Source organism: Embiotoca jacksoni, unplaced genomic scaffold, assembly GCF_022577435.1.
Source record: "Embiotoca jacksoni isolate LCO1_2020_lvr unplaced genomic scaffold, fEmbJac1.0.p SCAF_4, whole genome shotgun sequence".
Classification (NCBI taxonomy): domain Eukaryota; kingdom Metazoa; phylum Chordata; class Actinopteri; family Embiotocidae; genus Embiotoca; species Embiotoca jacksoni.
The window spans coordinates 4,702,635-4,715,888 of record NW_027185392.1 but is presented as its reverse complement, the minus strand read 5'-3'; the positions used below and the strand labels follow the sequence as shown (position 1 = coordinate 4,715,888).

Genomic DNA, 13,254 nt, shown 5'->3' with positions numbered 1-13,254 from the left:
GGCATCCACCGAAGTGGAATTACAATAACGTTAAACATACATTTGTCACACTTTTTATGTGGATTACATTATTAACAGTAGGCTCCATGTTCAAACCTGTTGTTAACAGTGATCTAATGGTAAAAGATACGTAGCTGATTTTAGAAGGCAAACTGGGACTTTCTGATGCTGCAGAGGGATTACATTACATCTCATTATGTATTTTGTTCTCCAACTGTCCTCTGTCTAATATCCACATTGATTTCATTCCATTTCCAAATACTTATCCTTCCATGAAGGTGACATTGGTTCCGCTTTCTTCCTCCACACGTGAAGGCCAAAGATAAATGTAAAACATATGAGAAATTGTCTGCGCTGACGATCAGCATTGTTCTATTGTTTTAAATATATCGCAGCACAGGAACTTTTAGCTCGAGACAGCCCTGCCCTCGAAACAAAATGACCTTATTCTGGGCAAACCAATCAGCTGAGTGTGGCATCGCTAAAGTTAGATATTACACTGATTATTACTCACTCTAAATAAGGAAGTTTTTCCTTTTCCTACGAGCATAAAGAGACCAGGTGTTAGAGTTACATCACCACTCTTACAAGGTGACTTTGCTTATTACAGTCTATCTAAATGTAGTCACTTTAATTATAACACTGCAGTAAGCAGATCTCCGTTACCTTCAAGTCCGTTCAATTGCCTGCATGTGCAGCTGAATTCAAATATTATGTATTTTTGGTTTGGTAAGATCACCTCGCACAAATACACAAATAGACAACGCTTCACTCTTCCGAAGGTTTAAAACAAAAATGGAAATATTTTTGTTACACTTGCCAAAAACGGGTCTATCTACAGACACATTCCTCTGCCTGCCCACGACAGCAGCTTACATAAACGGTTGCAATGCTCAGCCCACTCACCGTTTTAGTGGGCAGTCCACAAGTGAAAAGAATTAGAAATGTATGTATTCTCTACGTGACCCTGTGCTTTGCTTTTGACTTTCTACAAGAAAAGCTCCACCACTCTCGCAGTCGTTCTCCCGTGTCGCCACAGGAAGGATGGGATCGTTCATTTAGAGCAGCAAGAGAAAGAAAGTGAACAGGAAAAAGTGTTTTGGTCCAACGCATTCATATCTTGGAGTTTGTGTCCCGTTTTATATTTATCGATTTTGATATTTTGTACTCGTATCAAACTGGGATCACAATCTTTCCCTCCCTCAAGTGGTTTCCGTTGCCTCACACGAACTACAATTTAGCTGCCTGATGGAAACACAGTATTGTTAAGGCGATAAGACTTCTGCAGTCAACATTATGCAGATACATATCATATAAATGTTCAGTGAGATTACAGGATTGGAGACAGGGGAGGAAACATGTTTTTATCCTTTTCACAAAAAAAAAAAAAAAAAAAAAAAAAAACATTATGATCACAGTTTGGCACCAGAGGCTGATTAAAGTCTCGGCATGAATCTCGGATACCAACAGAAATCCCGACCGCCTCAGTTATAAATGACTGCGTTTATGCATTTTAACGTGTGCCTGTACAAATCAATGCGTCATTTACTGTTTGAGCCATTCATATTTCACCCTAACTGCATCAAGGACGGGTTTCCTCCCGAAACTAAACTTGACCGAGCTCCGAAGGTGATGCAGGAAATCCCCAGCTGCATTTTAAAATCTTTATCGGTGCTTTCTGCGCAAGCAGAGCAATGTAGCATCAACATAAATAAAGACACGTCAAGTACTTGGAGAGGCTGAATTTAGAGATTTTGCACCTAGTTAATGAGCCTTCCCCCTTACCCACTGGAAATCTTTAGCTCTCGGCGTCACCTGTGAGTTACAGTTATCATAAATAAGCTTCAATGCGTGTATGAAAAAGTAAAAAAAAAAAAAAAGAAAGAAAAAGAAGCCTGACCACTGAATACTCCACCCACACAGTATTCCACCGCTGAAAGGAGTCATAAAGACTTAAAAAAAAAAGATAGAGACATGCAAACCACCTTTATTTTCCAGTGTACGATAAGAACCATTCCCCCCCTCTCATCTTAAAGATTTGATGAGAGCAGTTGATAGAAAAAATAAAATAAAAATAACACACAAAAACAAAAATAAACCACACCATGCACTTTACACTAAATTGTGACATTGCCTCCTCCTCTTCAAGTATGTTCTCGACTCGTCTTTTCCCCCCACCTACGGCGCCTCTTCGCCATCCTCCGACCTCCTCGTGTTTTTTTTTTTTTTTTTTTTCACTTAATAAGGAAGCTGCGAGTCAGAGATGGATTGAAAGGGAGTAGAAGAGGGGAGGAAACAGAAACAAGGGAGGGAAATTAGAAGGAGGGGATATAAATAATGCAACAAGACATTTTCTGCAAAAAGAAAAAAAAAAAAAAAAAAAAAAAAAAAAAAAAAACCTGTGGCTGCCAGTGATTATCTTGTTTGAAATACTTACTGCGAGTTCAAACAGTTTTTGGAAGCATGTAATCAGGCAAAATTACTCAAAACGCTTCCCAAAGATGCATCTGTGTTGATCACGCAGGGAGAGAAGTGAGGAGCAGCACCTCTAGATGCCATTCAAAATTCAGAACTTGTACTTTAGTCGTAAATAGGACGTGACAGTCAAATGTAAATAACGGCAATTTAAAAGGGCACTCCTTGGAGCTCAACATAAGCAGCGGCATAATTATACTAAATACAAATCTGCTTCAGACCTTTGCAGAGATGGTACCGACAGCTCCTTCATTACACGGTTTGTCTTTTTGATTAACATTTCAAATGTTAACGTGTTTCTTATAAAAGTATAAAGAATATAATAAACATCACTAAACTGATCTAATTTCCGAGGAATTTCAAAATGCTTCCCAAAGGCTCTCAGGCTGTATTTTCATGTCAAGATCTCGCCACTATTTTAGTGCTCATAAATATCGCTAACATTTTTTTTCTTTCTGTAGTTTGATGGCCAATGAGGAGGAATCGACTCAAGGGAATATTAATAAGGCCATTGCGGCAAATGCTTTACTTTACAGACCTTTCCTGCAGCATATTTTTCTCACCATTTTTTTAATAAAGTTTCTGCAGCTATGATATGATAAATACTATAGGGAACATAGGGGGTCTTCAGTTGGTAAACTTTTAGTGTTATAGAAGAACTCACTTAATTTCAACATGTATGAGGAATAAAGTGAGCAAGGAACTCATTTTTAAAGTGATGTTTTTCTTCCAACTTCCAAATTTGTACCAAATTACAAGAAACATCCGGTAAACTAGACCTGCAATTACAGACCTGTAAAATGGAGGTTTACCAGTTTCATATCACAAGTAAACCTTCCACCAAATGCATTCAAGTCTCTCGACAACAATTATTGGATTTTAAACCCCTCCACTGAACTGGAACACTACAATTTAGGCCTATTTCAAGCCACAGGTCACACCAGGGTTCAAGCCCCCATGACAGTAAATGATCTGCCCCGGTGAAGAGCCTGCAACATCCCGGAATCCATTCCAGCTCCGGAGGCGAGTCTCCGAGGTTTTTGTGTGATGTGCTGTAATATCCTACAGCTGCTCAAGTGGCAATGAATTGGACTGCGACTCTGCAGAGTATTTTCTGTCATACATTAAATCTTTTTTTTTTTATGAAGTGGCGACCTTTTGCTCAAAGTGGGACCAAATTGCTGCTTTTCCGGCTCGCTAAGCTTCAGGGTTTTAGTGTCCAAACGCATTCGCTACAAGACATCCTTTAGAAAACATCCATGACGGATCCAATGAGGTCTAATGATGAGAGGGAATGGGGAGAATAGGTGAACATACTGTATATTGGATGGACTGCCAAACATGAAAGAGACACAATGAGACGGCAAATCTCTGTTGAAGTTGTAGCTGTAAGACTTGTTTCGAGAGAAAGATGGATTTTGTTTTTTTTTGTTTTTGCACCGTCTGCAACATCTTTGCGGCGATTTGGAATTAGCTACAGTGAGTTTAGGGTCCATCGGATGCTTGCATGCAGTTTGTGTATATAGCATATGTAAAGTGGTACTGTATGGTTGCCTTAGTTACCTGTAGGGGTATCCATGGTACTTGGACCTGAAGATGGAGAGCAGGAAACTGAAGAAAAAGACCACCAGGCCAAGACCAACCAGGCAGATAACTGCAAGAACACACATGCAGAACATTATCAGACTTGAAAGCTGGTTTGAAGGGCAGTACCAGGAAAAAAAAAAAAAAAAAAAAAAAAACTCTCCCATGATGTACAAAGCTTTACATTACCATGACTACATCTGAGGCTATTTGAGTATACATATTTTTCCGACTCCCTGATATGTACACAGTAATTATTAAACAATGGCCTGTGAGAACATTTGATCCCTGGCTAAAGGGCATCCATCTCAATCATTCCACGCACATCAGAGCCGATGATGCAACTCTCTGCTTGATCTCTGTTCAAACTAAATGTGCTTGCAGGGTTTAGACACGGTACACACACACACACACACACACACACACACACACACACACACACACACACACACGAATAGAATCATGAAACGGCCAACATTTGCTGGAACACTAGTGCAAAGAAGACCTTCAACACAACCTGGTGCTTATAGTCATAAAAAAAACAAAAACACATTTAATATTCACCTTTATGTACACAATCTCCTGACGTATGTGCTATGGTCTCTTTCTCATCAACTCCGTCGTGTTGCATAAAAATGATATTTGAAGCCAATATCATCGTATTTCCTCCGTGGCTATTCTAAAGTGAAAGATACATAAGCGTGATCTTGAATCTACAGGGGAATTGTGTGCGTCCGTCTGTGTGGGTGTATGAGTGTGTGCACACACCCTTCTGCAGCGACTAATCCTTGAGAAGCACTGTGTTAAATTAAACTGTCACCACAGACTGATATTGCTAATCAGGGATTAGGATGAGTACCTCTCTTGGAGACTAAATGGTGAGATATCGTCTTCGTCTCACTCTGTGTGTGTGTGTGTGTGTGTGTGTGTGTGTGTGTGTGGCCTGTAATGCACGCATGTATAAGACTACACTCTGCTGTTGCTCGGTGTCAGCTGCTCCATAACTGTTCCCCTTCCATTCTTTCACTTTCAACACATCAGACATTCACAATTCAACATAACAATCTCAGAGGTTGTGCAATAGAGCTCGCTCTCTGTGTGTGTGTGTGTGTGTGTGTGTGTGTGTGTGTGTGTGTGTGTGTGTGTGTGTGTGTGCGCGCGCACGGAACAGCAAATTATATCACAGTCAAGTCCTAATCCATCTACCGCAAACACGAGCTACACCAGCGCAATGAAATAATGGCCATGCATCATACAGATGTCTTTTGAAGATTGATTTTTTCTCTCTCTCTCTCTCTCTCTCTCTCTCTCTCTCTCTCTCTCTCTCTCTCTCTTTCGTCAGCAGAAGCCGTGAAAACGACAAGACAGAAAGGTTTAAAATAAACATCTCATTCATTTTAAAGTCTCTCAGGCCAGTGTCCATTAGTGTTGGATGATAAGCAGGATCGAACAGATTAGCACAACACAAATGTGATGAAATCAAATGAAATGACTAAAAACCCAGCCCACTGCCCATCGAAAGGCACATCAACAAACTTAAAATAAATCCCATTTATGAAACAAATGAAAGGCCGTTACCGTGTGGACCGCTTGGACCACACGTGAAATGATCTTATTTCGGGGCCGTGGGTCTTTTCTCTGCATCCATGTTGGTTCTGACCCACAATGCTACAGTTATGCCCTTCAGTAAACTCCGGTCATGTGACCTGTAACAAGCTCTATTAAAATACCAACCCTGCATAACACCAAAGCCTGTAATACATCTGTCAGTCCAATACAGAATCCCGTGTCAGCACAAAAACTGCCTGATTTGGAAAAGACTTCTTTAAAAAAAAAAAAAAAAAAAAGCTTTCTCGTGGATTTAAACCCCGTATTCTGGATTAAAGTCCCGGGTTTGATCCATCCAATCACCACCTACCTAATCAAAGGTCACTTTGTACTTTGTCACATGACCGCCTTCCTTGACCCTTTTCATACCGTTTACACCAAAGTGAGGCAAAACGTGACACTGACACGGCGTCGTCTAGTGGACTGATGGCTGTTTTCCACGCTAAGGTGCTGAAAATACACATTTTCTGAACCAAACCTTATTTTAAAAATGCCATATTTTAGACAAATATTTGATCAATGTCACCATTTTAACATCTTATGTGTTACATTTTTTTTTAAAGGCAGTATTAACTCAAGTAATCACAAATGTATGACATAAGTATAACATGTGTCCCTGACACAGGTACACCAACCACCAGGGTAAATCATTTAAAACACCTTTTCATTCTTTACTTTGGATACATTCTTTTTACGAAACGAGAGGCCAGCTTTTGGGGTTCAACAAAAGTACGACGATTAACTAATTCAAGGAAATGCTCCGACAAGCATCATAATACAAACCTGTTTCACATTAACAGACGATGCATATTTAAGTGTGTCACCAAGAGCCCTTACGCCACTGTGATTCCCGTATGTGACTGTGAGTGGGTGAGCACTGGAACGTCTGTGTATCTTCATTAAGAACAGAGGAACGCATTTCCCTTAGCTCATCAATTATGACTGAGAGATCTTAGTATGCACCCATGGATAATAACACTCCCAGACGCGCACGCAGTAAGCATGCTAATATGCAAAGTGATTTATGACCTTGGCGAAATGACAAGTTGTTTAAGCTGATTTCCCTCAGTGACAAAGGTGGTAATCCTTCTTTTGACTGTATGACTTGGCTCAATTCAAAACCACGATATATTGGCATGGTATAAATAAATGTACATTTCCCAAGCAGGAGGAAGCCAATAGACGTATTAAGTCAAGCCTAACTCATTAGGAGGACAAATATGAAGGGATTGTGTTGCTCTTCTCCACAGTTTATTCTCTGATCAGCAACTGGCTGCAGAACACGTGACGTGACTCAGAGTCTCAGAGGAACAAGTGTCGGTCTGCCTCCTGCCGGGCCGCCTTTAAGTTCCTTTGTGCTTCGTCACTGTTAATATTACAGCCTGGACAGCTCTCCGCTCCATCACAGGGCCAGCACAGAAAGACAGACGACCATTCCCTCTGACATTCACACCTACGGCCAACTGACAATCACCAATTAACACAACAGGCATGTCTTTGGACTGTGGGAGGAAACCCACGCAGGCACAGGGAGAACATGCAAAGTCCACACAGAAAGGCTTCAAAACAAAACCCCCATGGATCATGTTCTATAAATGGATGAATGTTATTTATACCATAAGTTTCCATTATCTTGCAACTCCATACTGTACTATATGTTGGCCTCTCAACAGGGCAATATGGTGATTCCTGGGTTGTGGCCTTAATTTAAAGTTGTCTCTTCTATATGTTGTTCTTTCAGTGACCATCTAACTTTTCCTGACTTCTTCTCTTTCCCCTTTTCTCCTTCCTGCCTCCCTGCACACGTCCCCATCCAGCAGTTTTTTTTTTTTGCATATGTAGTGATTTTGTAACTTCATTTACACATTCTGTAACTCCCTTACTGAGAGAGAGAGAGAGAAAAAAAAAGAGTATGTGCTGTGATTTCTGATGCAGATGCCCGTGGCAGCAGCAGATAGCTTCCTGTAGTTGCACTCAGCAGTATGGAAGCTATATGGCGGGGATTTAACACCCACATCCAGCGATTACACTACCATTGAAAACTAATCCTCTCTCTATTACTGACCGACGACTATTCTCTACGCGCCTTTATAATGCACTTATTTAATTTGTGTATCCATATGCGCGTGCGTTTGTCGTGTCCGTGACAGTGGTGTGTGTGTGTGCGGCATATACAATTATTTATTTAATGTGCTGACATGGTGTCAGGTCTCTACATGCATTAACATGCTTCTGCTGCAGTGCAACATAATCATCAGGATATGTTGGCTTCGAATTATTGAAATGAGCAGCTACTAATTATAAAAAGTAGGTTGAATTAAAGTAGTTGATATATTTAAAATACAAGTCTTTGCATATGAGAAGTGGAAGAAAAGAAAGACAGAGTGAAAGAGTAGGATGGAGAACGATGAACTGGGAATGATTTTACTTGTTCAGTCCGACACTGAGAAACAATTCTTGAAGTAGTTGTGAATTAGTTATCAATTTAATTGCCAAGCATTAACATCTCAAGGAGAACTCATTGTTGATAATCTTGCCATTAGACTTTTTGGTGTGATTTCTTTTGTTCTTTTCTAGAGCATGTGGCCTCAGAGAGGCAACCCAAAGGCTTCTTGAGCTGCATTTTCATCTCTTTTTCATTAAATTCCACTTGTGTGTAACTGTGGTTATGGGTTTGAGGTAATTACAAGTACAGGTTATCTAATATCTAGCTTGCTCCCTGATAATCTAGAGATTACGCTGAAACTCTTGTAAAATATTAAGGACTGTTTGGAGGCTCGCTTTGATTTTATGGTGATGATAAACAAAAGGAGTGTGTGGGCAGGCATAATAAGTACAATTGAGGGAAGGATCCCTCTTGAAATTCATTGCAGATGGAAATATTATGATGACTGCTAACAGAGAGAGGACTCATTTTATATCTAAACAAAGCAAACTTATAAACAAATGCAAATTACTTCTATAATATCATAATTAACCGAATACACACGCTATAAAATCTGTCATTAATTTTAAAGTCTCTCAGGCCAGTGTCCATTAGTGTTGGATGATAAGCAGGCTCAAATACATGAAAATACATGCTCTAACAAACCATATCGGTAATTAACAAGTTGTACATAATATGTCAATTTTATTTATAATTTGTATGGTTAAGTGACGATCTCCCATGGGAAATGACAGAGTGTTATGGCCACTACACAAAAAGACGAGACTCATCAGGAGATTTCAGGGACAATCTGTCCTCCAGTAACAAAACGTGTCGCTTTTAAGTTCCATACCAAATATATGAGGACCCCGAGTATCTTTTCAAACAAACGCTTTTAACAAAGACTCTATAGTGCATAGGAAATAAAAAAATGGGGTGAATAAAAAGCATAATGAAGGAGCAGAACAATTTTGGGAGTCTTACTTGAATGAATTTGTCAACAGATCTGCAACTGCACAATTTAAATTTTACTTGTTTGACATTTACGACTTATGCATTTGGCTGTGGTGACGGTGCACAATGAGAGCGATCTCGTTACATCACAGTTACATTTATTTTAGTTTAAAATATAATTTTAACTCGTGATTTTGGTCAAATGTTTTCCTCATACCAGCTGTCCTTGAGCTCATGTATTCGGAGCTTGCTGGTCATAACCGTACTGTGCCATTCACTTGCACATTATGTAGTTGGTGGCTGCATAATTAGTTGCTGCTGTAGTAAATCAGATGTTAATTTCAAGCAGATTGTAAGTGCAAATTGAGTAATTATCGTTATTTTTTGGCTTTGCATTTTCTGCTGTTTATTGGACAGATCATAGACAGACTCAGTTGGGTTCCATTAGCAACTTCTGTGCTGCTGTGTTTATGTAGATTAAGACAGACTTTGGTCAAATTAGGTTCATTTTGATAAAGCCACATAAACCTACCTTTTAAAGTTTATCAACTGCAGCTCAAGTACATTTATATGCCGGTATATAATGGGGGAAATAAAGAAAAGGGAGATCTGCGGGATATCCAAGTGCTATTGTGTATTCAGTAACAGCTAAGGTGCAGGTGAGGGGTCATCTCAGTTATTATCTTGAGAGCAAGACAAGTGCCTCTCACTTTTGGAGCTGTTCCAGCTAATTGACAGTTATGCAAATACATCAGACTAATGAAGGTACTGCGATGATTGTTCATTCACACATTGTGTATACGAGTGTGAATGTGAGCGTGAGTGAGTGAGTGTGTGTGTGTGTGTGTGTGTGTGTGTGTGTGTGTGTGTGTGTGTGTGCGTGTGTGTGCGTGTGTGTGTGTGTGTGTGTGTGTGTGTGTGTGTGTGCGTGCGCGTGCGCTCTGGAGTCTTCCTGGTAAATCTCACTCTCTTGTCAGCTGGGAAGGGAACTGTCTGTGACCTGCCATCTTCAGATCTCTTTGCAGACGTTCAATGGGTTTTTGAGTGTGACCCTTTGCTGGGCCACTCAGAGATAGTCAGAAACTGATGCCATTCAAGCACTATCTTTGCAGTATACTTCGGGTCATTGTTGAGCTGAAAAGTGAACCAATGCCTCAGTCTCAGGTCGCATATACTCTGGAGGAGGTTTTCTTGAAAGAACTCTGCATGTGGCTGCATTGATCTTTCTTTCAATTTTGAACAGTCTCCTTATCCCTGCCAAACCCTGAAGCACCCCCTCAGCATGTGGCACCATAGTAATGGTATTAGCCAGGTGATGACTAGCGACTGGTGTTCGCCAGACATACTGCTTCTATTTAACTACATCCAACTATAAACAGTAGCCAAAGTAAATTACTGTTAATGCCTGAATTTGTAACTTGCCTTCGACTAGAAATTCAAATTTGTGAACAACAATTAGTTCATTAATAATCAGTCTACTGTATATGTAGCGCATTCAAATGTTTAACTCGTATAGTTGATTTGTGTTTTCAGAGTTATAAAACATCGTAATATATTGTGCAGCTAAGAATGAATGCTTTAAAAAAATGTGTTTCTGTTACAATAATTTTAACATTACCTGCACCACAGTTACCTTTAAAAAGTGTTTTAAATCACTTACCTGCTAGTTACCAGAAGTTTCTGATAACCATGTCACACATTCACTGCTGACAACTGCCCCACTCAGAATGCTCCAACATGAGTAAATGGGGCGAGAAAAAGTAAAATAGGAAGAAAAACAAAAACAAACAATCTTTTCCACTCACTTCTCCTCTTGCCAACATCTCCCTTGGAGGTGGCAGCTTCATTGAGCAGCACCATCCCCATGGTAATTGCAGCATCTGAGACAAGGTTGTCAAGGAAACAACACACTTGTATAGAAGAGAAAAATAAGCTGAAAGTACACATTGACCCAGGAAGAGCTGTTGGACACACTTGTGTATTTACAGATAACCATAGCAGCGCTAGAGTAGGTTTAGGGGTTAGCAAGAGCAACAAGGGGAATGCACAATAAACATTTTAACAATATGAAATAAATAAGATTCAATCAAAGTGTAAGACCTTTAAACTTTGTTGAGATTATGTTATAAAGGAGTTAATTAAACGTCTAATATAATACAATAATACATCATGTACATTAACAGAAAACTAACAGTAAAACAAGATATTTCACTCCCTTAAAAAAAAGGGGTGGAAAGGTGTTTTCGATTGAATTGCAGTCAAGGTCGTGGTTTTTTTTGTTTTGTTCATGGAATGGCAGAAGGTCACAAGGCAATAAATAGTAAAACATACCCAACAAAGAAAAAAAACAAACTAAAATCTGATTTGAACTGGAATTAAATCTGCAGGGCTGACTTTGGAATAAAAACATCATAACGGCTTTCCAATTTAACAACTTTTTGAAAAGCCCACACAGCATCATGATGTCAAGTCAACAAACCAAACTAACAAAAGCAGAGTATACATCGACACAAATACATTTCAAACAAACTGGCGGAAGCACGCTGTATGCTCTGCTTACATATCAAGGTCTAAATATTGATATTTCATCTTAAACATGAATGTCACTGAGTAAACTTGAGTAAAGTTTTCTTAATAATCCTTAATAGATTACGGTACTAACTGTTCATTTAAGGTATCTAATATACAAGAGTCAAAATACACACACACACACACACACACACGTGTTATTAAACAGTCAAGGGGTGCACTTCTGTAAAAAAATAAGCATACATTGTGATCAATTAGAATAGCACACAGATGTACAAAGGTAAAACTATCTAATCTTGAATGAGCTGATCAGAATCTTGTTGAAGAGAAGATGAAAAAATAATTGCTGCAAAGATGAAAACCATCCTGCCAATCACACAACATTTTGTAACAAAGTCACCGTGGCTGCTTGAGATGTTCTGATTGGATTATTTTGACACTTCTGTCACCAGAAAATACTTCTTCTGTTACAGTTATTCATTCCATGTCTTTATTCTATTGTTGTTAAAGCCATATTGCCTGTCTAAATAATAAACATTTGATTATTAAAAATTCATACAATATTGTGAACATCTATATTTTGCAGAAGCAAACATTGCTTCATCAAACACCTGTTCTGAAATTGTTGCAAGCACAGCCTCACATGGCTTGGGGCCTAATTACAGATTCTTCTCTTCAGCATGATCTGCATACAAATCCACATAACTGAACAAAAGCTGACGGGGTGCACAAACAAAGACTGCCACATGGGAAGATGCAGAGCAGAAACTGAGACATCCTCTTGATGATATGGTAAAAGACATGATATGCCGGCGTGAAACAGACACAAGAAAAACAGTATCTCCGTGAACAGCAATGGAAATGAACCATGGAGGGTAGCAGTTTTGCTGGTTTTAGGAAACTTTGCCACAATGTGATAATAGAGTCAAGATAACAAGTGGAGACGTATCAGTGTATAAAATAAGACGGCATTGAACTGTGACTACAAAAACATCCCATGGTCCCTGAACCTGCAGGCATTCCACACATGCACGCGCACACGCACACGCACACACACACACACACACACACCAGAGCATCAGAAATGTGCAGTTGTGTCTCAGTTGAGCTTAAACATCCAGAGGACGAAAACTGCCAAAATAGATGATAATTTAAAAGCATAAAAAAATAAATGATAACATTATTTAATTGATAAAATGTATCAATGTATATGACCATGTATATGATTTATTTTTCATCTGCTGTTACTTACTTTTGTTTTAATTCTGTTATTCATTTACCTTCCCATTTAATTTCCCATTTTATTCATTCATTTATTCATCTTAAAATGGATTATTTCTGAATTAGTTTCCTTAGGGTTTTCCCTCCTGTTTATTTCCCCAAAGTTATTCGTTTTTGTATTTACATTTCTTTATGTGTTTCTGCCTGATTATGCAAATGAGGGACTGCCATTCCAAATGTGTCAAGGCATCAACTTTTTGCAAGTTGGTTGATCGTCATTAGAGTACATAGATAAGATGGGATTGGATGACTGGAGGTCATTTCAGTACAATGAACTCATCGTCATGTTGAGGAACCGGTCTGACATGGTATGAATTTTGTGATTTGGTGTGTTATCCTGGTGAAAGTAGCCATTAGAAGATGGGTAGACTGTGGTCGTTCAGGGATAGATCAGCAAC

General features: G+C 39.2%; 1 protein-coding gene across 1 annotated transcript in view; it reads right to left on the bottom strand.

The window, feature by feature from the left end:
- Positions 1–1,971: 1,971 nt before the first annotated feature.
- LOC138208857 (tumor suppressor candidate 3) overlaps positions 1,972–13,254 on the bottom strand; it is a 66,197-nt gene continuing 54,914 nt past the window's right edge. The window contains exons 8-10 of the mRNA XM_069167047.1: positions 10,852–10,926; positions 4,039–4,129; positions 1,972–2,250 (exon numbers count right to left, since the gene is read on the bottom strand). Of these exons, the coding sequence (XP_069023148.1) occupies positions 2,235–2,250; positions 4,039–4,129; positions 10,852–10,926 (182 nt within the window). The 3' untranslated portion in view covers positions 1,972–2,234. The remainder of the gene's footprint in view (positions 2,251–4,038; positions 4,130–10,851; positions 10,927–13,254) is intronic.